The sequence below is a fragment of the Brachycentrus maculatus genome, unplaced genomic scaffold (genome assembly GCF_059751285.1).
Source record: "Brachycentrus maculatus isolate JH-2025_06_01 unplaced genomic scaffold, ASM5975128v1 h1tg000179l, whole genome shotgun sequence".
Lineage (NCBI taxonomy): Eukaryota > Metazoa > Arthropoda > Insecta > Trichoptera > Brachycentridae > Brachycentrus > Brachycentrus maculatus.
In genome coordinates, this window is record NW_028280930.1 from 337953 (window position 1) to 365369 (window position 27417).

At 31.5% G+C, this 27417-nt stretch overlaps 4 protein-coding genes across 6 annotated transcripts in view; 3 read left to right on the forward strand and 1 right to left on the reverse strand.

The window, feature by feature from the left end:
* The window catches only part of LOC148308035 (receptor-type guanylate cyclase Gyc76C-like), a 118422-nt gene extending 115241 nt beyond the window's left edge, over positions 1 to 3181 (forward strand). For all 3 annotated transcript variants that reach the window (XM_088262412.1, XM_088262413.1, XM_088262414.1), the window contains one exon: positions 10 to 3181. In XM_088262412.1, coding sequence (XP_088118538.1) covers positions 10 to 580 — 571 coding nt within the window. In that variant the 3' untranslated portion in view covers positions 581 to 3181. The remainder of the gene's footprint in view (positions 1 to 9) is intronic.
* Positions 3097 to 6579, reverse strand: LOC148308036 (T-cell immunomodulatory protein). The gene is made up of 3 exons (XM_088262417.1): positions 6313 to 6579; positions 4453 to 5816; positions 3097 to 3686 (listed from the first exon to the last, which is right to left on the reverse strand). The coding sequence occupies exons 2-3, from the start codon at positions 5798 to 5800 to the stop codon at positions 3247 to 3249; spliced, it is 1788 nt and encodes a 595-aa protein (XP_088118543.1). The 5' UTR covers positions 5801 to 5816; positions 6313 to 6579; the 3' UTR covers positions 3097 to 3246.
* Positions 6534 to 21010, forward strand: LOC148308037 (uncharacterized). Its single transcript, XM_088262416.1, has 16 exons — positions 6534 to 6855; positions 7129 to 7180; positions 7829 to 8073; positions 9311 to 9437; positions 10287 to 10503; positions 11784 to 11980; positions 13063 to 13207; positions 13733 to 13861; positions 14526 to 14711; positions 14788 to 15032; positions 15193 to 15376; positions 15671 to 15821; positions 16872 to 17004; positions 17503 to 17731; positions 18473 to 18612; positions 19589 to 21010. The coding sequence occupies exons 2-16, from the start codon at positions 7129 to 7131 to the stop codon at positions 20500 to 20502; spliced, it is 3294 nt and encodes a 1097-aa protein (XP_088118542.1). The 5' UTR covers positions 6534 to 6855; the 3' UTR covers positions 20503 to 21010.
* A 1920-nt stretch (positions 21011 to 22930) lies between these two features.
* LOC148308038 (ubiquitin-conjugating enzyme E2 S) lies at positions 22931 to 26322 on the forward strand. Its single transcript, XM_088262400.1, has 5 exons — positions 22931 to 23062; positions 23137 to 23284; positions 24102 to 24292; positions 24822 to 24950; positions 25630 to 26322. The coding sequence occupies exons 1-5, from the start codon at positions 23054 to 23056 to the stop codon at positions 25765 to 25767; spliced, it is 615 nt and encodes a 204-aa protein (XP_088118526.1). The 5' UTR covers positions 22931 to 23053; the 3' UTR covers positions 25768 to 26322.
* Positions 26323 to 27417: the final 1095 nt, after the last annotated feature.

Here is a 27417-nt window from a genome sequence, read left to right on the forward strand (position 1 = left end):
TTTTTACAGGAGGTTACTAAGTTCCATCGCTTCATCTACAGAAGACAAGGAATTGTGCCTCGGAGTGAGAGGAGATTCTGGTGGGATGGGTATTTTGAGGGAAGCACACTCATTAGACTTATCCCGCTTATACTCACCGCAACCGTGCAGTACCTTTCGCTCTCTCAACCAATTCCATCTGCCCGCTTTAAGCTACCCGCCTAATACCATATCCACACTGTCCGGAAACCACATGAACAATGTCAGCATGTTGAATGGCAATGCCGGAATCGGTTTGGACTCGACAGAATGCCCAGAAATAGCGGAAGCTTGCCCGTTACTAGGAAAGGTCGGACTAGTCGGTGTTGTAGAACCGACGGACATGAAGCGCCACGATACCAACAGTGTCAGCTTCCCCGGAAAGAAGTGGAGATCTTTGGAAACTGTGGCAGAACCGGAAGCTGCGGGAGCCGTAAGGAAAATACCGAGAGCTTCTTTCCGATCTTGGTTTATAGGATTATTTAATGGGAGCGGCCTCAGAACTAGCGATGGTTCTCTACGTAAAGCTGTTCCTTTGTTGGATCGGGAATCCGCAGTGTGATATTTCTTTCGTGCTATTGACATAATTTCATCACAGTGGACATTCTGAAATTGTTTAATGCCTTTCGTAAAGAGCGTGGAAGAAGTTTTAGTGTCATTAAATTTTACAGTAATGTTGTCAAATATGAACACATCATTATATATGTAAATTTAAGCCTAAGAGATTCTGAGATTTGTGTAAAATGTTTCAATTTGTTTGCTTTACGATTTATGTAAATACCGCATACCTCGTTTGGCGCTGTTAAACATTAAAAGAACATTTATTTATATGAGAATGCTCCGCATTTAACATTAAACTATAAATATACAAATCACCCGTTAAAAGTATGAAATATGAAGTAATTTAAGGTACCTGTGTTAAGCGTAGTGTATTTAGAACCAGTTCAATTCAATGTGAACTTAGAAGGTGACCTAAAATGTCTCGGTAAATAAACTTCTGATGAACAAGTACGTAATATGTTTAGTGCCATAACTGTGTGTTTATTTTATTTTTTTATCAAAAGATATGTTGCACGAAATGTGTGTATTTATATACCAAGGAAAATAAATGTAAAGAAAATGTTTTATATGTATGTACATAATAGTCACGTGTTTTATATAAATCCACTAAATCATTGCATAAATCACAATATAGTTCCAGAGCCTGTACTGCAAGATATAAATCAATTTTCAAATAGAAGTTATGATTAAACAATATTATGTTATTCTACACCAATGCAAAACAGTGGGATCCTCCTTTTTTTATTTGATTTATTTGTACAAAAAGAATATGCATAAATAAGTATAAATGTATTTTAACTGTTTTATATTGTTTGTCCACAACTTCTAGATTTGCTGCTCCATTTAGGAGTTATTTATATCAAGGACGATGTGGAATTCTGGGTATTTACAGGGCTTACGGTTTACGCAATTAATCAACTGGTTTAAGCGATCATGATCTTAGTATTCCAAATAAGTGATATAAAAAATTATTTAATTAAAAATTGAAAATGATTTTTCAGGTACTTCCCAGCAATTAAAATAATTCGGGAAGAATTTTACAATTAATGAATGCCCAAAATAAAAACTTACTAACTTCAACCATAGATGTCGGCAATGAAGTTACATATAGAAGATATATTATATATGTATCTACTATACATTATTTATACAAATTTCGGAAGTTATATGTAAATTATAACTTCCAAAATTTGAGTAGTGTGGTAGTCAATCATAGGTAGAATGGTGAATGTTATGCAGTGCATAAAGTAATGACTTAAACCAGCCAATGACATATAGGCCCTGTAAATGCCCAGACTTCATATGTAATCAACGCCCAGATGCATATCGCTGATTAAATGCCAAAGGGCCACAACGTACAAAAAATATTAAACTCTTTTATTCCAAAAATGAAATGTTAACCTTCAACATTTTCATATTTCGAAAGACACCCGTGATTCTAGCTTTAGAAACAGACATTTCTAACGCTAGAATCATGGATGTCGTTTTCGAATATGATAATGTTGAAGATTTAGATACCATTTTTGGAATAAAGAATTTTTTTAAAATTGTATTGGCTCTTTGGCATTTAACCAGCGAAATGTAAATAACATTGTGTTCATTGGTGACTATTTTTTTCATCCATTTAAATAAGTTTAATAGAAACTTTATGATAAACAGACGTTTGAAATTAATTAGAAACAAAAGCACCATGCGACAATGACAAAATTTAATTTCGCTAGAGATTTATGCAGATAGTAATATTTTTACCAAGCTGTAGACAAGTAAACTCCATTATAAGTGTGTGTCTCAGTGGTATGTAGATTATTAGCGCCAAAAGTTATGCATAGGTAATTCTGCAGTAGCTCTTCTGAATATGTGAATAAAAGAAAAATGTAACTTACAAGTAAATGTGTAATCATTATTTATGTTACTGAGTGATTTTTAATAGTTTTTTCATTGGAAATGGAAAAATGAATGGCTGTGAAATAATTCATAAAACAAACATGTCAGCTGTAAATAAACTAAATATCATACCAAGATCTTAGTATTCTATTTTATCTTAATCAATTTATCTATTTTTTATACATAAACTAATATTTTATAGCTTTCCTAGGAAATATTTTCCCAAGTCATGTAAATAGTGATTATAGTCACTCGACAGCCATATTACTTCAGCTTAGAAGGTTATGCATAGTAAAATTATTTCTCGCATATCAGCTGATCCAGCGAGATTAGTAATTTAATTTGCAAAAAAATAAACATTTCTCTTTTATTTATTTGTACGCACGATGTGAGAAATTTTAGATAAAATTTGAATAAATGCCACTCGCTACTACCGTTTAAAAAAATCTAATACATAGAGTGCTATTACTTCATCGTCTTATGTTTGTTATGCCTACGGAGAGATAAATGTTTAATCTAACATTTTGTGGATGAACTTTCAAAATACGCTAGCCCAACAGGCCATTTACAAATTTCCATTTAAGTATTTAATTTATAAAGCATATCATCTCAATGTAAGTATTTAATACGTGCTGTTGTTGTATATTTTTATGTACTTTGTTAATGTGGTCCAAACTGTAAATAGACAATCTAGAATAAAGTTGTTTACAAAATAGAACTAAATATATTTTATTGAAAGTATTCATTTTATTTCATTAATTATATTACAATAATATTAACAATTTAAGATATGATTTCATCGTCACTTCCATCATTAGCTGACAAGGCTTCGATACGATCATCGCGCTTTTCCTTATAGTGTAAAAGTAAAACTACGAGTGTTATCAGTCCACAGATTCCGGTGAAAACGCAGACACTTTTTAAAATTATTTTGCTCGGGGTAACAAATAGTTGAGCTTTCCAATGCGCAGGATCGTCCGGAGGCCAAGGAATAACTATCACTTGCGAGTTGGGGATCAGCTGAGTCCACGTCCGGGAGCGATTAGACAAACCGACCGTCAGCGTGTCCACAAAGTTGGGTGTTCTATCGAGACCGAATGTCGAGAATGGGAGGTTCAGCACGAAGTACGCCGACTGCGGCAGTTGGGTGCAAACACCGGCCCGGGGTAAACCCTCCTGAGAAAGTGTGTGATATGATATTCTCGGGCCTGGTAAGTTTGTACCTGGAATGCAGAACAATTTTATATCTTAAAATGGGAAACACTCACGTAAAATATTACCAATCCTAAGAAGTATTAAATTATGTACGTATATATTTATAATAATAATATTTTCAAAAAGGTTTATCCACCTCAACTTTTTTAAATTGCTAACTTTTTAACCACTGATACATACTTTTTACACAGATAATAAAGTATAACTAAGAAAATCTTGTTCATACTGATCAATTTTATTTTAAGAAAAAATCTCAAAGCACCTATATATACATAATAATAATTTTTCTGAATTCGCTAACCATTTAATATTTAATGATCACAAATTTAACTACAATAACGTAGTAATCCTAAAAATAATTAATACGAAAAGCCATAAACTGCAACATTTTTAAAGAATAGAAATTCATGAAAATATAAATAACAATAAACCCATAATTAATAATATGACGACTAAAGCATCCCCCCTATTGTCTATGTTCCCACTGATAAGAAATAAAAAATAATAATAAAATTTAAATAAATAAATAAAAATAAGAAACAGCTCCTACCCCCTCTTCAACGTCACGGTAGATTTTAAGAAATAGTGGTATTTACCAAGTTAAATTATAATAAAAAAAAAGAACTTTTTTAATTATTTGCAAAAATAAAATATATCCCATCTAAATAAATTCAAGTGATTAAAATTTTTCTATGAAGTGTTTCAAATCGTGGAGGAAATCTGATTTTTTTATATTTATAATTCTTTTAGTATAAATTTCAAAATAAAACTTACCATAAGTACCCTTTTTCTTTCCCAGGGCTCCAATAGTCATTGGAATTTTTTTGTTAGTTAATCCTGTTAAAACCATGACTTTGATGAAGTTTGCATCGTATTCGAGACTATTTTTTAAAGCCCCGACACTATATTCAGATGTGGTTTTGTTTTGTTGTACTACAATAAAATCAAGGACCCCATCTTGATAAAAATCATAAAATACTGACAGAATGGTTCCTTTTCCAAACGGGACCAAGGCGTTCCATAAAATGTTGTAGGTTCTCTTTATTTTTCCCTTGTCACTATGAACATTTTCTAGCAAAAATGTCTGCGGTTCTGATAAATGTTCTTGCTGTAAGGTAACAAGCAAATCTGGATATCCATCCATATTGTAATCGCCTCCGCGCATGGTAATGGTATCTGAATATATTTCTCCATTCGGAGGATAGAATCCCCAATTCTTCAAGTTGGTATCTTGAAAATTTATGTTTAGTTTTTCCCACACGGAGTCATCGTTGATGAGGATGCTGCTGTTGTGACAATCTTTATCGAAACATATAGGAAGCAACAGATATAATTTCCCTGATAATTCAACATCCAGGTACAAGGATTGCCCGATGTGACCGCTTACGCCGATCGGTATTTCTATTTTACTGCTAAAATAAAAACCAGGATTATACACATTCCCGAGCCATATTTCGAAGGATGTGGGAGAAGTTATCAATAAATCGGATGTATAGTCTCCATTTATATCCAAAAAGGAATGCGAATGAGGCAAACGTACTTCGTGATTATAATTACTTAGAGGAATTTCAGTGGGGATTGTTCGATTGTGATTGAATACCCAGAAAGTTCTGATATTACGTGTATTGACACCAAATAAGTCAATGATCATATCTTGATTGTAGTCCATGGCGAGAGGATGTCCTACGGTCGTAGTGATACTCGGTAAGTCTGTTACGGAACAATTCAATTTGTCCTCTCCCCCCCAAATAATACGGACATCGTGCAACAAGGATGGCTGGAGTAAATTACTAATATTTTGAGTTGTTATCAATATATCCATAAAAGCGTCTCCATCAAAATCCCCCGGAACAACACTTGTCACTTTATATTCGGTGAATGTGCATCTCAGACCGGGTCCAGGCCGAAGTAAGGGCTCCTTCTCATTGGCTAAAAATATTTCCAAAATCTTTCCCTCATCTCGAATCATGAATACGTCGGTGAGTTCATCAGAATTAAAATCGCCAAATGCAGCTGGTAATGCTTTTCTATCACTACCAAAGACATTTGTTGAAATATCTACCGAATCAGTAGTGGATATAAAAAGTGTAAGGGATGTTATCACCAGCAAGATAATTGCCATTGTTTGTTAGTGTCACCTGAAATCACAAGAATTAATGTAGCAAGATTTTGTTAACACTTACATCACCTTTAATTATTATTTTATAAAGACTACGAGTGCATACTATGTACAAGTATACAATATTATTTTTTCAAATTGGTTGATTATAACCACAAAGATAGTAACCACAGAAATTTTTCATAAAAAGAGAATTTACGAGGGCACAAATTCACGCCTGCTAGCCACCACTTATCAAAAACATATTCATTACTATTATGGTTTTCGGTTACATTATAAATTTGCAAAAATACAGAGCTCCATTCGTCCTATCGAATGACGGATGAACATAATTGTTGACAATTAATATATTGAGTTTTGTAGGTAAACATTTATGTAAGTGTTAAGATAATACTCTTTATTTTATGTAAACAAATGTGTCATTAATTTATATCTTTATAATGTAAATTTACTATGAAATAAAAATATCAGCAATATATTTTTTAAACCATATTATAAAAACCCATCTTAGTTACCTAGTCATTGTGTTCTTTCTGATATAGGGAATGAGAAGAGCACTATATATATTTAGTTTTAAAACATTACCTACACGCCGTTTCGTACTTTTTGGAAGTTACATTATAGGTATATAAAAAAAAAACAAAATTGAGAGAAATAAGAAACTCAGGTGATATAAATAGAGTTAAGTTTTCAAGCAATTTAAAATAATATCCTGACGCGAGATGTCAAAGTCAAATGTCAAATATAAATACAGACTCAAATATGTCAAAACTCAAAACAATGATATAAAACCATAGATTTTTGTCCGATTACTGATGATTGTATTGAATCGCATTTTAGTGTGCGTTTAAAATGATCAACTTAGTCTTTGCAAATGTTTAGGTAACCTATAATTTGATCAGCGATCCGAGTTAATTTATGAACGCATCCTTAACTAAAAACGCGCAATCTGAATTGAAAACGAATACGAAACGTCAAAACAAATCAAACTGGAAAGAGTATACAATCTTTGCTGGAAACTATCTGTCTTCACAAGAAAAGTTGGATATAGTTAAAAGGTATAATTTGGATAATTTATTTGCAAAAATAATTTCGATTGCTTGCGTTCGGTATGTCATTTTTTCAAACTATGTTTTGCGATGTATTTATGATGACAAGCTCAACATTCATTGATTATGATTGTTATTTTTTGTCTAGTTACATTTTACTGCACAATTTATTGACTTTTGTTCTTGTATTGTTTAATAATATTCCTCGTGATTACTAAATTAATGTATTTTTTCTCATACAATGGTACTTTTATACCCTCATGGCGTACTTTTGTTTTTCAGATGTCTGCTTCTAATAACCATGTTCCTGTGAATTCATCTCGGCCCAAAATAAGTATTGAAATATTTTTTTAAGTAATCCATATATTTATGTTGAGGAATCCACCACCGCCTTTATGTGGATAAAAATCTTTTGCGGAAAGTCCATTCTGAAGATCCGTTGAGCTCTAGCTAACTGACTGGTTTTACTATGTTGTGAAATAGGAGTGGACTGCTGACTCTCAGTTGGCTCCTTTGACTTCCCGTATCCTGTATGCCTTTCCTATTCAACAAGTAAAACAGATTTGCACAGTCACTTTTTACCAGATATTGATATAAAGTATCATTTACCTGTAAAACGAAGTGCCTCAAATTTGGCACATTTTTATGTGCCATATAGATTAAATCCCATAAAAGCCAGTAAGTTACGTCATGGGCACATCAATAGGCACTGCTATATATTCCATTCATCAACCTTTTATGAAATACATGGCAATAATCTTGATTTTTGGGTTGATTTTTTTTACAGTTTCTGGTGATTTTAGTTAGGTTTCACTAAAACTTTGTTTTTTTTTATTTATTTAATTTATTTTGCTGGTTTTTTTCTTTTATTCAATTGTACATTTTCTTTGACGATTAATAATACTGTAATACATAATTATAATAATGGGTAATCACTTGATATTTGTAATCGCATTAATAATTTTCTCCATTTTATTTTCAGAGGACAACCCCCCTAAACACTGTCTAGATATTCTAGAGTCGAACTTTGGGTTTTCTGAATTTAGACCCATGCAGTGGCAAATAATTAGTTCGCTTGTCGAAGATAAAAAAGATAATTGCGCAGTGATGGCGACAGGATATGGAAAATCCCTTTGCTATCAGTTCCCAGCTGTAATGACTGGCAACCTCACTGTCGTCATTTCTCCCCTCATATCACTTATGGAAGATCAAGTGCAATCACTAGAGGTAACACCACTGTCTTATATATCGCTCACTCCTCTCAACAACGTCATAAATCAAAAAACTTGATTTTTCAGGATAACGTTTTTAAAGTTTAAAAATATAACACAATGTATTAAAAATAATTATCAAGCCACTTATTAAACTTTTTACCGTGTAACAGATCTTTTTAGTAAAACCTGAAGGTTTTTTCTCAATTTGAAAAATATTTAGTACATTTAAAAAAATAATTAAACAATACATTTTCTTCAAAATGCAAAAAAAAAATACTTTCTGCTCTATAGCGGGTAAATATTAAGTTAAAAATATGCCGCTTTTGCTGGGATATAGTACATTTTCACAGTAAAAAGTTCAATAAGTGGCTTGATATTTATTTAAATACAATTTATTATATTTTTTAATTTTAAAACTGATCTCCTGCAAATTCTTTTTTTTTTTAATTTATGACATTGTTGAAAGGAGTGAGTGAAATATCATTATCTTTATCCAAACTGGGTTTGCTTTCATATACCCCCGTTTCCATGTTTCAAAATCTAAGTCCAAAATGCGTAAATCAATAGTACATAATTTCAACGATTCTGTGTTTCGTGTCCGACGCAATAAGAAACAACACAACCCCTTGTAATTTTTTTTAAACGACTGATAACTGTACCTTGCATTAGATTTATACGAGTCAGTCATATGAAAGAGACCAACTACCAATCATCAGAAAAAGAAATTGTTGATTTTAAACACTTATGTCTCTTACCATTTTCATAGTCCATGGTAAATATGTACTGAAGTGGTTTTCGTATTTAAACATAAGTGAGTGTTTATAAAATTCAGGATTTCTTATATATTTTTATTATTAGAGATATTGGTTTAACCCTTTGAACCTTTGAACGTGTTTAGCAAAAAATAAAAGTTGATATGAAAAATGCAAATTTCCCATAAAAAATTAAGTATACATATTATAAAATTCCGTTTATTTGTTTACTTTAGTCCATGGACTATAGTCGATTTACGCGTCCAAAGGGTCAACTGGGATTTTATTTACCATCCATCCTGATAAATCGAGATCTTACTGTTTTGATTTTACTTCAACTATCAATCAGATTTCTACAATGGTTGCAAGTGTGAAAACTCATGACATATGCACTTCCCCAATGCGTATTGTCTTTTGCATCTTTATACGTCAACTGCTGAGTAAGATTTAATATTTTTCTATATATATATATTTTACCCAAGGTATAACTTTTTTCAGGTGGCAAACATTCCAGCTTGTTTATTGGGAACTGCACAAAATAGGAATAGTAATGTAGAACAGGAGTTGATCAGTGGTCAATATCGTCTGGTTTACATGACTCCTGAATATGCATTAGGTGAAGTAGGTGAGAAAAATATTTTGTTGTTTTTATCAAATTACCTGTAATTTGTTTGGGATTCAGATATCTGAGTTTGTAAATTTGGATCTTTATAAAAATGTGGCAATTGGCTAAGTGATGGCATCGATACATGTCTCCTCGGGTAATGTAGATTTTGTTCATTACATTCTTGCAAATATTGGTTTAGATATAAACTAGAGTTGTTTGTACGCTGAACTTGTTTTTTTTAAATAACATTAATGTACAAGCGCCAATAATTTATATATTTTTTTGTAGTATCCTGATTTTTTTTTGTTTTTACAAGGAGTCCCTGTCCACCGTATTTTTATTTTTATTTTAGTTTACCTTTTTTACACGGTATTGCGTGGAACTACCAATAGACAATTCAGTTTAATACAATATTTTAAATCATTTTGATTTATTCAATTATCTTCCCAATACTTTAAATTTAACTACATTTATTCACTGCTTGAAAGAAATTGCCAATGAACATAATAATCAAAATGTAAATGAAAACATATGTTTTTTACCACTTGATTTATATTTATTTTAATGACTAGTTTGGGAAGCTACAGATGCTACCATCTTCAGGTCATCATCACCACCATCATCACTGAAGATGGAAGCATATGTAGCTTCCGAAACTAGTTGTTAAAATAAATATCACTCAAGTGGTAAAACACATGCGTTTTCATTTACAATTTTATCATGTCTTACCACAAAGTGAATGCCAAAACAAAAAATTAAATATTATAATATACAATTTTTCCATGCATATTTTTGTTCCCCTCCTTTGCTATTTTTTTTTTCATTTTTACTGTTTCATTTTATCATTTATGGATGACCTTTTTTTAGGTTCAAATCTGCTGCGTGAAATTTATCAGGAAATTGGTATTGGTGTCTTGGCCATTGATGAAGCTCACTGCGTTTCTCAGTGGGGCCACGACTTCCGACCAGCATATAGAAAATTGGGATCGCTCAGGCTCTCGTATCCGTCTGTTCCGATACTAGCCATCAGTGCCACTGCTACGGACGAAGTTCAAAAAGATATTATCAGGTCATTGAACCTAAGGTAAAGATGAAATGCTGTAATTCATAAGATCCATTACTGCTTTATTCTCTTGGAAGTGGGGTCATTATTCTGTTTTATTTTATTTATTTATATTTTTATATCGCATCTTTAACTTTCCCCTAGTTTACTTTCACCCGTAATTATTTATTTTTACTACTTTTTTTGTCTTTTTTTGCATAAACTATTTTTACTTTGTGTTTATTCATTTCCAATACTTTTTTATACAATGGTCATTTAATCTTGTTTGTAGAAGAAATAACTAATATTATTTTTATGACCATTTATTGTTATTGTATATGTATTTGTATACAGGCGGACCTCATCTTTCGCACAATTCGCTATTTTGTGCATTTAAAAAAAACTTTTTCTTGGCAATAATGCAAAAATGTTTTGTTTCTGTATATGTAGTTGTTTCCCTTTCACACTATGAAATGCATATGAACCAAGTCCATACCGTGAAAAGTGTTATGTATGTACTGAATTGAATGTGATCCCAATAGAGAACGCATATCGCTCACTCCTTTCAAGAACGTCATAAATCAAAAATCGTCAATTTTCAGTTTTGCATGTTTTCGGAATGCCCAGAAAATGTACTATATCCCAGCAAAAGAGGCTTATTTTTAACTTAATATTTACTAGCTACAGGGCAAAAAAAATGTTTTTGCATTTTGAAGAAAATGTATCGTTTAATTATTTTTTTAAATATATTAAATCTTTTTTAAATGGAGAAAAAACCTTGACGTTTTACCTAAAAAGATCTGTTGCACAGTAAAAAGTTCAATAAGAGGCTTGATATTTATTTTTAATACACTTTGTTATATTTTAAAACATTAAAAACGTTCTCCTGAAAAATCAAGTTTTTTGATTTATGACGTTCTTGAAAGGAGTGAGCGATATCTCAAGTGCGTAGGGCGATCCATAATAGTACTTCAGAGTTCTGTACTCTATTTAGAAAATAAAATAAGAGTTAAATACACCTCTTGACAAGTTTATCATGAAAATATAATTTTTATTCAATATGTACTCACCAATTTTTTTATAAAAACAAATTTTAGAGTACAATTCTTGGTGTTTTTTAAAAAAAAAAATTAATCCCTCCACTTTCGCACACATTTTCAGGAACCAATCATGTGCGAATGTCGAGATCCGCCTGTATTATATTAGTTGTTTTCACAAATAAATAAAAATTATCTGCAAAAAGAAATCTCAATAATTGTATACAATACGTTATAATGTAATATGTATTTGGAATTTTAATCGGGATACTATTTTTTTTTCAGAAATCCTCAAATTTTGTGTTCTGGTTTTGATCGACCGAATCTATATTTCAAAGTTCAGAAAAAGACTAATAATCCCTACGAGGATATTATCAAAGTACTTTCATCCGAACACAAATGCTTCAATATCGCCAACTCGTCTATCATCATTTACTGCCTGACTAGAAAAAATACTGAGAACATTGTGCAACTTTTAAAAGGTTCCTTTTTTTAATAAATTTTTATTTTTAGGTTGGATGTTCAAAGATGTGTATTTATTTGATGTTTTTTTATAGAACGTGTGTTTGTTAACCTTCATTCATATCACCGTTTTGTATTTATTTATTTGTGCAAAGAAAAGTTTTTCTTTTCCTGCCTTATTTAAGATATGCTAATGATAAAACACTAATTACAACACCAAAAAATAAATTGGCTTCATTGCCATGCAGAGTTAAAGAAAAGAGCAAGAAACTGAATCTTGAGATTGAGATTAATTACCATGGTTGTTGGGTAACTAATGGAACAATGCTTATTGCGAGCGTAAATCAAAAGAAAAACTTTAATCTCAATATTTGAAATGATTTTGAAGGATAGAAAAATCTCAAAATCGACAAAAATAAGATACATCAAAACCTTAGTCCTTTCCATTTTTTACATGGAGTGGAAACTTGAACTATCTGGTCGAAAGGCAACAGCCTCTTCACTTGTGGCTGCTCTCGAAGATGGGGAGTGCCGAGACAAATCAAAGAGTGACGTCTCAAGAATTTCTCTAGGTAGTCACGATCCTCAGTCATGAGAGACTGACCAAGTCACACAATCATATTAGATTAGAAACGAACCCAAAGTCATAGCAACCAAATGATGGTTAAAATACATATCGCTCACTCCTTTCAACAACGTCATAAATCAAAAATTGTCAATTTTCAGTTGTGCATGTTTTTGGAATGCCCAGAAAATGTACTATATTCCAGCAAAAGCGGCATATTTTTAACTTAATATTTACCCGCTACAGGGCAGAAAGTGTTGTTTTTTAATTTTGAAGAACAAGTACTGTTTAATTCTTTTTTTAAATATACTTAATATTTTTCAAATGGAGAAAAAATATTCAGGTTTTATCTAAAAATATCTGTTGCACAGTAAAAAGTGGCTTGATATTTATTTTTAATACATTTCATTATATTTTTAAACTTTAAAAACGATCTCCTGAAAAATCAAGTTTTTTGATATTTGACATTGTTGAAAGGAGTGAGCGATGTTTGAGAATAGTTTCTGTCTGGTTTCAATAGAATTAAAATATTTTCAGATCATGGTTTAAAATGTGAAAGCTATCACGCCGGCCTCTCGCCCAAAACAAGGAAGACTATTCACATGCAATTTTTAAAAGATGAAATCAGAATAATCGTGGCCACCATTGCTTTCGGTATGGGAATAGACAAACCAAATGTCAGGTAAACAACTTTGCATAGTAAGAAATTTATGCTTATTAAAAATTCCCATTTACAATGTCCATCTGGCTACTTTGTGACTGGGTGATTATAATTATATAAATTGTAAGTTATTTAAAGTTCATTGTTAGCATTAATTAATACGGAGTGTTGTCTGCCTCCGTAGTGTAATGATCAGCATGCTCGGCTACCGTGATGGAGGTCCCAAGTTCGATTCCCAGGCGGGGTGGAAATAAATATCAGTGATTTTTTCACTGTAATATTTATTCAATATTATCCTGGACTGATAGCTGAAGCGGAGGGCAGATTATCCTTCCTTCATGTGTTAACGACCAAGATAACACTGCGTTTATATGATACAGTGCCCTATGCACCATCTGGTGCGGATGAGGGTTTGAAGATGAAGTAGAAGATTATAATTATATAAATTATAATTTATTTAAAGTTAATTATTAGCATTAATCAATATGTAGTGTCAGTAATTGCTCTTACCTTTGCTGTAATTGTTCTTGTAACTTCATGTTACAGGTGTGTCATTCACTATGGAGCATCCTCTGATATGGAGGGCTATTACCAAGAAGCTGGCAGAGCTGGTCGTGATGGGAATCCATCCCTCTGCCTCTTGTATCACGCCCCGATTGACTTCACCACTCATAAGTACGTCACTTCTGTTATTTGATATATATCACACTATATCGTATGCCGTATGCCATATTCGCATCCTATTTTATCCATGCGTTATCAACCGCATACGCTACATTGACGTCCTCGGCTATACGTAACTTGCTTACAAAAAAATACATCCAACATGTGCATCTCAAAATTTCACTTCTTGATTACGGGATTACGAAATATTGATCCATGTTCGCATAAATTATAACCTTTAATGAATCATTAAAGAAGTATAATTTGTAGCAACATTTTACCCAGTGGGCTACATTTCTGCAAACAGAGTAGAACAACATACAACACTTGGGAAACAATAATATGGATTTAGTCAGTCCACTTGATTGAATTATTTTCTTTATACTTATTCAGTTTTTACAGTATCCTCTATGACAGTTTTTAATGTTCTATATTTTTTAGAGTTTGATGTGCCGCGGAATTCTAGGAAGAATTTTGGTGTGTCGTAGGTGGGAAAAGGTTACGGAGCACTGCTCTATGATATAGATTACAAGCTTAGTGCTTCAAATAGTGTCACACACATATTTTTGTTAAAAATTATGTATGCGTATCTATTTGAAATGTTATTTTATAATTAATGCATTAACTTTTTAATATTTTCCCCAAAATATCACTACTCTCATGTATTTTCTTTCAGATTTTTACGAGATACTTCGAAGATGTCTACAAGTGTCAAGTCGCACAAAGAAGCGCTCAATTTAGAAATGAAGCGTTACATCGGTACTAGAGAATGCAGAAGACATTTCATTGTATCATACTTTGAGAAGGACAAACAACCCTCCGCCACAAATAGGACTAACTGCTGTGATAACTGCACAATGAAGTAAGAAAATATAATATTTCAAATAGAAAACATTAAAATTTTACAATACAATAGTGATAATGTTTTTTTTTTCTAGGCTTATTTCACCAAAAGACTCGGACAAATATGAAGGTATCGATAATGAAGGAATGTATGATTTCACCGAAGACACTGAAAAATTCCTGAGTGTTATAGAATTCTTTGCCCCTAAAACTTTTGGTGTTGGTATGATTGTTTCATTCCTGAAAGGTTCTAAAGCTAAGAAAATGCCACCAGAATTCCTGGAGAGTGAATTACACGGTTCTGGGTCATCAAAGAGTGAGATTTGGTGGAAACAAATTGGTAAGCTAGATAAATTTTAATAACCTTTTTATTTATCAGTAGTAAAGTAAATCAGTGAATACAAATCTGCATTTAGATATTATTAAGAAGAAAAAAATATTATAACTGACACATATTCATTTATGCTTTAATTGCCTTCACATTGTTTAATTTACTGTAGCCATGCTGTTGGAGCAGTCAAATTTCATCAAGAAGATATCAAAAGTATTCGGTAACCAAACTTTACCACTTACTGTTTTGGATAAGAAGGGCATTCTTTGGTTGAAAGCTAAACGTAATAATACTCATCAACCCGTGTTGCTACTACCAACTGAGGACATTATACAGTGTCTGAAGGTGAAAACGTAAGTTACAATAATTTTGACTATTTCTTAGCATTATAATAACACCTGCAAGGTACTGTTTACTTTACTATGTAGCGGCTAGGTGTCACTATAGTACAAAAATATTATTGATTATTTTCTGTCATCATTATTTACCAATCTAAGATCGCCTGCGTATAATTACATTTCTTAAACAAACTTCACCCTAACCAACGTGAATGTATAACACAGAACAATTTGTCTTGAATCCAGGTACAAATTTCCAAAACAGACGGACAAACGGGTATTTTTTTTTAATACTCTTTTAATTTTTAGGGTACAGCCGCTTTATGGAGGAAAATGGGTGTCCACAGTAAATACTTCTTCTATAAATACTCCGTCATCGTCACAAACATGTGCTGAAAATGATTATTCATTGATGTTAGATAATATTGTCCTCGATGAATATGACGAAAGACTACATAAGGTATGTATAGTTGTTGTATATATAGTTTTGTCCGCCTAGGTAGTGTAATGGTCAGCATGCTTGGCTACTATACTTGAGGTCCCGGGTTCAGTTCCCAGTGTCCAGGGTTCGGTTCCCCACTTATTTGTCAAATAAATATAAGTGATTCACTCTAATATTTATTCAATACTACCCTGACTGGTACCTAAAGCGGAAGGCTGATCACCTTTCCTTCATGTGTTAACGATAAAGACAACACCTCGTTTATATGATGCACCATCGGGTGCGGATGAGGGTTTTAAGAAGATGAAGAGTATATAGGTAATTTTCATATTTTCTTATTTCTTTTGCTACACAAATGTTTTCCAATTAGTGGTACATGTAACTCGAGGGGTATGTGAGTTTGCTTGAAGAGTTACACGCGGCAATCTCTGAACTGAAGTATTTAGTAATTCAGTCAGTAAAAAACATTTATGCAAACAAGCAAATCGCCGAAATATATATGTGAAGTTAATCTACTTTGAAACATGCATATTTGTTCCATTACTCTTAAATAACAATAAACAATTGTCATTACTACATATTACAATTGTTATTCTTTTATTAAGGATTAAGATCACAATGTTAATAAATGTCAGAAATCTATTTTAATTTTCGCACCTTACCCAAAAGGGTATCACTGATCTACACCATCCTGTGGTTGAGCCATTAAATTAATTGCTGCTTCATCTTCATTGTAAATTAAAATCCTTACATTAAGAGACAGATCCACTTTCCACATATTGTTCACTAATTGTCATGTTTGCCAAATCTTACACCTTATTTGTTAAAAGCAGGAATAAAATTTGTACACGGTGGTACAATAAGTTAACTTTTGTTTATAATAACCCATACCTATTAATTTTCTGGTTTTATAAATATTTATTCACGTGAATATAGCTTTTCTGTCATTTAATGAAAAAAAAACTATACAGTGTAACCTCGGGTAATAAATGCCTTAAGTTGCAAACAGGCTTACAGAACAAATTAATTTGTATCTTGATACTGTTTTATTGCAATATATTTTTCCAGGAACTCCTTGATTTAAGGCATTCGCTAGCCCAAAAGGATAATGGAATTCCTCATCAAATTGCCTCAGATATAGCATTGCAGCAAATGGCTGTAAAGAAACCATTAACTATAAATCAACTAACTCAAGGAAAATGTAAGTAAGAAATGTTAAAACAAAAAAGAAATTACAAAATGCTTAAATTGTGTAATACATAATGAGTAAAAACTGATCATAAATAGTAAAGAATCTTCACCATATTGTGGATTATATTTTAACAGATACTAGACTTAGACACCAATGCAAAATATCATCTATCTCTGAGCTAATGTCAGTCATAATTTTTTTTTTTTTCATTAGTTTTAAACAAACAAAAAACACAATAATGCCGAAAATAATTCATGGCCAAAAAACTAATGTGATTGATAGCATTGTGGGGTATTCGTTGCAGAAAATTATTATCGCCGATTAAGATAATCAACTTTATATGTACACACATTTTTAAGCATTTTGTATTTTGGTTCCCATATTATAAATTAAGATGTCATGATGTAATAATGCCATAAGAAAGGGTATTCTATATTTTTGGTCGTGTTTAAAACATATGTGAGAATGTGACAATAATAACAGATTTTTTTGTTCTATTTTTTGCAGTTGATGGTATGTCAGTGTCCAAAATTGAAAAATTTGGAAGCTCTTTCATAAACGCCATAAGAAGGTTCATTAATAATGACCCATTACCAGCTTCGAGTATGAGAGATCTTATAATCAAGCACCCGATAGAAGTTTCATCTAAACAACCGAGTACTTTCCAGGCATCTTATATAACTACTGTGAATATGTTCAACTCGGGAGTGTCTATGGATGGAATTTCCGCTGAGAGGTAAGAATTAACAAAAAACTCATGTTACATATTATAATAAAACCTCTCCCCCTATGTATACATTTATATCTGTCCGTCATATCCACTCCCTATGTATTGCATATGGAGTCCACAAATCACCTTCTGGCTGCCAGTTCCCTTGTATCCTACAGTATACATTTTATTTTTGACATGTCGCTCACTCCTTTCAAGAACGTCATAAATCAAAAATCGTCAATTTTCAGTTGTGCATATTTTCGGAATGCCCAGAAAATATACTATATCCCAGCAAAAGAGGCATATTTAAGTTAATATTTACCCGCTACAGGGTAAAAAGTGTTGTTTTTGCATTTTGAAGAAAAGGTATTGTTTAATTATTTTTTAAATAAACTAAATATTTTTCAAATGTAGAAAAAACCTTCTGGTTTTACCTAAAAAGATCTGTTGCACAGTTAAAAGTTCAGTAAGTGGCTTGATATTTATTTTTAATACATTGTATTATATTTTTAAACCTTAAAAACGTTCTCCTGAAAAATCAAGTATTTTGATTTATGACGTTCTTGAAAGGAGTGAGCGATGTGTTTTATTATCAAATAAAATAAACATGAAAGAATAGACTTTTGATTCTACATTTAACGGCTTAGTACATACTATGCACATAATAATCTATTCTACCATCTGATAACAGAAGTAATAAATAATTTTTCATGTTTTATATACTGAATAGCAATAAAGAATGTATTTCATTATTTATTATTTTAGAAATATAGGATTAAACACCGTTGCAACGCATTTGGCTTCCGGAATAGAAAATGGATATGAGATTGATCTGAGCAAATTAATAAAGGCTCCTACTCTATCCAGTATTCTTCAAGTTATTCAATCTCCTCCCATAAATGGCGGTAAGATAAACATGTGTTTTATGTCACTATCTGTTTTTATCTATTCTCAGCTACTTTATTGTTTTCCATAATACATTTATGTAATTAAGAATGCATTTTTAAATCTGTTTCACCATTACACTATTGACTAATTACTCTCATGTAAAGTCCAGATTAAGCCAATGATATGCTTACATATGTGGGGCTTTATTGTGAAGCAAGCAATAATTAAAAATAGACAAAAATGACATTTGAATCACCGTAGCCTCAACATGAATAACACACATTTATCATAACCATATCGTCATAGCCGCCGCAACTTTAATATTAAAATTATTGAAGTTAAGGTGGTAGTGATATGGTGCCAAGCCACCACGGCTGTCCAAACTCAAAACACAGTAAGGGACATTTTTTTGTAGTACGTTTTTTTGCATTTTTGGACTAAGTAGATTCTACTTAATCCAAAAATGCAAAAAAAAACGTACTACAAAAAAATGTCACTTACTGTGTTTTAAGTTTGGACAGCCGACCAGATAAAGTGATAGTCTGTGAAAGAAAATAATACTACTACATATTCATCAATCCTCAAAAATATATTTATAAATAATTTAAAAAAATAATAATGTGTAATTTTCATGCATAAAACTTTTTTTATTTTATTTTATTTATCTGTTTGGCAAGTAATTTACAAATCACTGAAAACAGAACTTAATACTTATATTCACAAAATGAACAATTTTTTTTATAGAAAATCAACATCGACTTCTACTACCTCTTTAAATTGTAATTTTTTATTTGAATTGAAAATGTACTTTTTTTAGCATGTTACAATCACTATTTAAAAATGTTTCATATGAAATTTTAATAAATACCAAGTCCCGAAAATTTTTGATTTCCGGTAATTGCAAAATGAATTACAGATTTATTTTCAATTTGTTCGGATGTTTGTGATGTATTTTTGGCAATATATATATACATTTTTTGTTTTTGTTTGCAGATTTGAGATTGAAACCAATAAAGGAAGCTTGTAATCCAGAAATTACATACTGCGAAATTCGTTATGGTGTTGCCTATTTCCAAATCCGTAGACATTTAAATAAAATCAATCTCCCTTATCGTGATAGCTATGCTCTCGCCCAAGTTGGGAACACCATTCAGTATACAGCAACAACGGTCCAGCCTTCTTATGATAATCCTAAGGTGTCACCGAAAGATTTGTCCCAATTCGCCTTGCCAAAAAAAGAATCTCTTATGTCGGAAAATGAAAGGATTGTTTCTAATTCATCATCCAAAAATATAGATTGTGAAATTTTAACCGAAAACGTTATTAATAATAATATGGAATGCGACGATTGGGATGAAGAACAATTATTTACAGACAATCTTGATCACTTAGATGAAGTTGCCGATGCAACAATAAATAATAGTTATAAAAAAGCATCAGGAATTAATCAAAACTTAACTAATGCTGATAAAACTATTGAGAAACAATATAATACAGTGTTACCATCTAGTGAAAGTGTTTCTTCTTCAGCAATAGCAGCAAGACCTACTGCAGTACACAATAAACCTTCCAAATCAAAAAAATCTTCTGTTTATTTCGATGATAGTGATTTTGAAGAAGATTTACCATGTTCGATTGTAAAGGAAACAATTACGCATGAAAATAGTAAAGCGAATCCAGATAAAATTGATTCAAACTCATCATCACAAACAAGAAATCTTCCAGTCGAAATAAACAGTTTGAAAAATTCAAAACCTAATTCAATTGTATATCTCGATGATAGTGAATCAGAAGATGAAATCGCTCAGAGTAAAACATCAGTAAAACGTAAATTACCAAATTGCTTAGACATGTTGTCAGAGCAATCTAAAATACGTAAGAAATTACCCAAAAGAATGTTTCTGTAATATATTGTCTACTTACTGAAAAATATATGTATGTACATCTGTTATTATAAGAATAAAACACTTTTAATTCCCTTTCTACACTTAATGATATCATCATTCCTTCATAATTTTCAAGTACATAGTAGTCAGCGAGTGATAGCAATTAATAATTTTTTGTGAGATTTATTTTTTGTCTTTTTGTAACGAATAAATTATTCAGGCAGGTGTTTTCGTTTTGTTCTCCAACAATAAAGCACATTTATCATAATGGTCATGAAAACATTCCAACAATTCACAGCAGAATCTTGCCGCCGACATCAGCAATTTTACAGTTCTAGAAGAGTGATTGAAGTTTACATTTAGACATTTCAAAAAAAACCTGCAAACTGTACTCCAATTTCTAATAAATTTTATTTTAATTACTTACATTTCACAATTGAACTTATTAATAAGCCATCCTGTGTTATTTGTATTAGAATTATGTTTAACATTATTTTCTCTTTTTTAATAAAACATTTTTTCAACTGTTTAGTTTTTGTTTTATTTACTGTAAATTATTAGTAATAATTGTATGAGTGTAATCGTACGAATGGACAAATATTAAGAACTGCAAAGGTAGTCATGATAATCTTATCCTTTTTAAAACCAGAGGTAATAAGAATAACCTCAGCAAGAACAAAAATATTTAAATATAGCTATCCCTATTCCTGTTGGCGGAGAAGACGGAATCAAATGTAAATTATGGCATTTAGAGACATGTTATTAAAACGCAACAACACAAAATGAAAACAATCATTCCAATGGTATGAATGAAACAGTACTGCCGGAGGTAGTAACTTTGGTATTCTTCCTTAGGACTTTGGGCTTGGGGGTGGATATAGAGCGAGGAAGGTTGGCCTGTCGGAACGGGTGCTTTCCTAATGGGGCCGAGGTCTCCTAGTAGGTTTACTAACTTTTCTGCCGCTGTCACTCTGGACAATGGAAAACACACTAGATAATATTAAATGCCCCACTGACAGTGAAAGGGATTTTGAAAGAATAAGTAAAAAAATAAAAAATTATTTGACCACAACAAAACTTTGCATAATTGATTAAATAACTAATTATAATAATTATTTATTTACATTATGGTACTTCAGATTCTAAAAGTATTCATAATTTAAAAAGTACTCATATCATTGCCAAATCATATCATATACTAGAAAAAAAGAACTTCTGAAATGGATGATTGAGAATTAACTGATTGAGATAAAATTTGTGATGGAGGTATTAATAATAAAATGTATTTAATATTACTGCTAACATAAGTATTATAATTTACTAACAAATAAGTTCCCTAAATAGATGAAGGACAAACAAGTATTTTAATAATGGGGAAAACATTCATGGTGTTAAGTTTTTTTTTTAAATGTATTAATTGGCCCAGGAAATATCAATTTACAAGGGAGAAGTGGAAACTTTTCACAAACACAATTTTTTTAAATGTTTTTTTTAAATGTCATATTTATTAATGCTTTTAGAGATAAGTTTTTCTTTGTGTTATTTTTTTTTCAAAATAACTTTTTCACTAATATTTTCTTGGGATGTCCATATTTTTTTCATATTACCTACATAGTGGCATAGTTACAAATTAATACCGAGCTTACAATAGTTTTAAAAATGAACAAAGTTTTAAAAATATACAAGGATAGGTTTAAAAAATATATAAATCTTATGTTAAACAATATTTCAATCACAAAGCACTTGGGAGGAATTTGACTCTAACTAGATTATTTTTAATAATCTGTTTTCATATTATCTAAGAAATTAAAATTTGGTTTCAGAATATATTTTTTCTTCAAACCCTTATCCGAACCCCAGTGGTGCATAGGGCACTGCATATAAACGCAGTGTTATCTCGATCGTTAACACATGAAGGAAAGGTGATCAGCCCTCTGCTTCAAGTATCAGTACACGGTAATATTGAATAAATATTAGAGTGAATAAATCACTTATTTATTTGACCCCCCAAGGAATCGAAACCGGGACGTGCTGACCATTACACTATGGAGGCGGACGAATATGTATTTTTTTACCATACTTTATTGCTATACTATTTTTATGTACAACGAAATGTCTTTTTTTGTTATTTTTTCATATTTCGTATACAATCTGCACCAGATAATCGTGAATTTTTGAAAATAAGCCTTTTACCCGATTTGTTTATGACTAAGTAGGTACTTAACATAATATATAATACACTTCTACAAAATACAGAACGATTTTCGTCAGAACTAAATGAATCTCGTACTGAATTGATAATTTTTAGTAGGTCAAAATTAGCTTTGTACGAAAAACGCGACAATAGCGCTGTTTAGGAATTTTACAGATAAATTGGTTGAAGTGTAACTGTCTTGAAAATGTCTATGGTTGTTATAGGGCAAAATTCAAAAATACTTCGTCTGTGTTTGGGTATCTTCCATGTTTGATTTTATGTCAGTCGCACAAGGCTTTTGACATTTAGTTTTTAAATTTATGCGATTATTTCGATAATCCCATTATTTTATTTAGTTTGTTCCATTCTTATCTTAAAATGAGTTCGGTAAGTATCATATTTATTAACAGCGAGTTTGCTTGAGTACGCTGTAAACGGAATAACCAAATTGTTGTTTATAGATGTCGAACGTCGAAAATCTTTCGCCTCAAATCATTAGAAGAGTAGCTAAAGAGATGCAAGAATTATCAGAAAAACCACCGGAGGGCATCAAAGTTATCGTAAATGACTCTGATATAACGGATATACAAGCATATATCGATGGACCAGGTAAAAATATGACGTTACAATGCTTCTGCTTTAGTGTTTTTATTTTATATATACGATTTTTCCAAAAGATTGCATTCGTTCCTTAAATATTTCAAAACGAAATAATCTCTTTACTTATAACTGTAGGAATTAAATAACTTAAACTGTGTTTAAAACTATATTTGGCCATGTATTACCTTGTGTAATATCTCTGATTTAGATTATTTATTATCTCATTCGCACATTTGGCTATATTGCATGTGTTCCCATGTTCGTTTTCTGTTTGGAGGAACACTTAATTTGTTTTAATTTTTTTTACACTATGCCCCGAAGTTATTACTTTGGATCAGCTCTAAAATGCCCGATAATCCAACCTCTGCCTCATATAGTGAATACAAATAACTGGTAGAGTGCGCCCTTTTTTCAAATAGCTCAGACCTCGAATGAAAAAATATTTATCTTAGGAAATATTGTCAAATTAGTCGCGATAATATTGTACTTTGCTGTGTAAATTCAAAACATAAAGTTTTCCTTTTTAGCCTATAGTGTTAATCTAACCATTATATAGCATCAAAGTTTTCAGTTGAAGTTTTAATATATTTTTTATACATGAAAATAAATCATACACACTATTTTTTACAATACCGAAATAAACAAGGTGTTCATTTTGTCATTTTCAAAACATTTAAAAAGCTGCATGTCTCAAAACTATATTTACTGCACTTGTGACTTGCCTTAAATTAGTGATGTAATATAAAATCATTGTTAAATTTATTCTAGCGGATTTGTAAAAATTTAATTGCCGATATGTTAAATATTTTCTGTGTGTTTTTTAAAGCTGGTACCCCATATTCTGGAGGAGTTTTTAAAATAAAACTAGCTCTCGGTAAAGATTTCCCCGCCGCTCCCCCAAAGGCCTTTTTCATTACAAAGATCTTCCACCCCAATGTGTCCAGTAATGGAGAGATATGTGTCAACACCCTCAAGAAGGATTGGAAACCAGATCTCGGCATAAAACACATATTGCTAGTGAGTAGTCTTATCTTAATTCAACACCTACAAACCCTGCGGACACTACATATTATTTGTTTTCTAATACACCCAAATTGCAATATGTTGAAGAAAGGAATGTAAGGCTGAATTAGGGATAATTGAAAAGATAAAGAAGAGTTCTTTAAGGTGGTATAGACATGTGGAGCGAATGGATAATGAGCAAATGACTAAGAATGTATATGTGGCGAATGGGAGCGGGAGAACAGAACGAGGATGGCCGAAAAAGACTTGGCAAGATCAGATCAATCGGAACCTAAAATCTTGTGATGTTAAAAATCTGCGTAATCAGAGGGCAAGTATGACTAGATGTATGAATGTGAAGGAAGCGAGGAGTGTATGTCAGGACAGAACAGTGTGGCATTCCATCCTCTTTGCCTATCCCTGCGGGGAAACGGCGTGATGGTATTAGTAGTAGTTGTAGAAGCAATATGTTTACAATTTAAATACAAACATACCAATAACAACTTTTCAGATTTTAACAAATTGTAATTTTACCCTTTTCTAGACCGTCAAGTGTCTTTTAATAGTACCAAATGCGGAGTCTGCTCTCAACGAAGAAGCCGGGAAATTACTTCTTGAACATTATGATGACTACTCACAAAGAGCGAGAATGATGACTGAAATACACGCACAGGTAAACCTTTTTAAATACAAAACTAAACCAATTGCATTGTAGATAAATATTGAAGGGTTTCACCGTCACTGTTAACAATCGAATACATGCATTTTCTTGGTGTAAATTTTTTTGGCTACTCTTACAGGGGCTTCTTTAAGGAGTAATGTTTAAACCTAAAAAAACTATGTGCCTTGTTACAATCTTATATCCATTAGCCCTAAGGCAGATTTACACTATATTCATAACATTCAAAATACAAGGCTAAGATAAGCATTATTGATAAAATTAACACATTTTGGACGGATGCTTTTTACGTATGCGGAGCTCTGGTGACGGGATTTGATAATTGTGTACATATAGTTTAGACCTTAACTTATAATATATAATATATAATATTCATATAAAAACATTAAATAATTCCTTATTTTCTGACTTTGAAATGAGTTTGTTTTTTTCACAACTTACTATGTTTATTGAATCGGCATTTACGTTGTGGAATCCTCTAGTATTAATAAAAAATTAAAACACAATTTCTGAAGACAGTTTGACAGCACATTCACAAGCCAAAACAGCTGTCACAAATAAAAATCAGTAGAATTGGTAATTGTGTATTGATTATTACTAATGATCTTTGTACATTCATCGCAGATTACAATGTGATAAGTTTTATTACAATGTGATTTTTTTGTATTTCTAGGCTCCAAAGGTGTCCAAAGCTTACCTCGAAATGACTGAAGGAGGTCCTTGTGCCAAAAAACATGCCGGAGATAAAAAACTCACTGCAGAAAAGAAGAAAATATTGAAAGAAAAGAAAAGAATCCTCAAAAGATTATGAATAGTGCGTGAAGTGTATTGTGACTTTTAAAATTACGTTTCCATTAAGTTTTCTAGAACAATAATTAGAGTATTCATTTTACAACGTCATCTCTACACATTTGTTTATTTATTTGTATAATTTTTATCTAACCGAATCTATTTAGTTGCCTTTTATATAAGATTATAGTTTCATAATAATGCATGGAATATGTAGAAGAATGAGCAATATCAAAATAATATTAGTGTGTGATAATAAATCTATTGGTGTTGTAAATTATTGTGTTATTACAAACTTTTTACTGTCATTAAGTAAGTCGGAAGTGTTGGGAGTATTCCTCGCACAGTTGGAAACAAAAATTTTAATAGGAATTTAGCAATAACTTATTTAAATTAAAACAACAAAAAGCGTATTGTTAAGTATGTATAAGCATGGAATATCTTTATGCATTTTGAATAAAGTCTGTTAAAATTAAATTTATTACAGTCAACTAAGCCGCTTTTATTTGCGTGTCATGTTTTAGCAATTTCAAATAATGTATATAATACGTATTTAATAATAGACTATGAAACTGGCGATTATTTTATTATTTTCTTCCCTAAATTCCCAGTTACCCCACCTCCCCGTCCTCACACATGACAAGCGACTAGCGCATCTCATTTGAATACCTAATGGCAAATCGCTATCTCAGAACAACACGTACCTATGTGAATCACTATGAATGGGTGGTGCAGTTGTCAACTCACAAAAGTCCCTCGCTTGTGATATGTATGAGGTATTTTTTTTAATTTCATTAAAACAAATAATAGATATACCCTGTAAAAAGGTTCGCTGGCTTATAAATATTGTAAGTAAAAAATAACATGGTAACATTTGATCTACACAAAATTTTGATCACCAGATACTGTTATCTTCATCCTGGATCCTGGCAGAATCCTGATTCAGCTGACTCAAAATTAACCGAGTCAAATCATTATTGATTGATTCATTCAATGATTCTCCGGACCTAAGTAATGTGTAAATGCTTGCCCTTTTACACCAGCCATTGATCAAACAATAATAAACAGAAGTCGATATAACAATTCATACTTGCCATTACACATATTTTACCAAGTTCTTGCTTAGTAATAGAGTTTAAAGATGAAGGATGAAAGTAGAAATAAACACTTACATAACTCAAGCTCTGACTTAGTTTGGAGGATGAACATATATCCGAACAACTCTTTTTATATGGTTCTTTAATGCTAATGGAGGTTTGGTAAGTGGTCATAATAAAATCAAAATAACAACACTCCACACACAAATTTGCTATTTCCTGTTATCTTTCAGGAATTTCGCAGTAATGTATTTAGCGTTTTTTAAGGAGTTTCCAGGGAAGGAAGTATGAAAAATATCCATATCAATTAAAAAGAAACTTGATTTCTCTTGCAATCAACAAGAATATAACTTAAAATGACTGTTTGGCGTCTACCAAACTGCTACAGTATCTGTTTAGATCATATATTTGAGTTTGAGGAATTGAAAACAAGAATGTAAATTATTTCCCGATGTTAATGAGAATTTTAGGATTCCTGAAAACTTAAAATGAATTCAAACAAATTCTCAACCCTGTTAAAATTCATTGCCGTATTTTGAAAAATCCTCGAAAAAGTCCTGAAAAGTACAAAATAA

Bases quoted from the DNA above. Each gene is read 5' to 3' on its own strand.
- LOC148308036 (XM_088262417.1), bottom strand. From the start codon at position 5,800: ATGGCAATTATCTTGCTGGTGATAACATCCCTTACACTTTTTATATCC. The intron at 3,687-4,452 runs GTAAGTTTTATT...TCTGCATTCCAG, and splicing joins AAAGAAAAAGGGTACTTATG to GTACAAACTTACCAGGCCCG.
- LOC148308038 (XM_088262400.1), top strand. The intron at 23,285-24,101 runs GTAAAAATATGA...TGTTTTTTAAAG, and splicing joins AGCATATATCGATGGACCAG to CTGGTACCCCATATTCTGGA. The intron at 24,951-25,629 runs GTAAACCTTTTT...TTGTATTTCTAG, and splicing joins TGACTGAAATACACGCACAG to GCTCCAAAGGTGTCCAAAGC.
- LOC148308037 (XM_088262416.1), top strand. From the start codon at position 7,129: ATGTCTGCTTCTAATAACCATGTTCCTGTGAATTCATCTCGGCCCAAA. The intron at 13,208-13,732 runs GTAAACAACTTT...TTCATGTTACAG, and splicing joins ATAGACAAACCAAATGTCAG to GTGTGTCATTCACTATGGAG. The intron at 15,033-15,192 runs GTAAGCTAGATA...AATTTACTGTAG, and splicing joins GATTTGGTGGAAACAAATTG to CCATGCTGTTGGAGCAGTCA.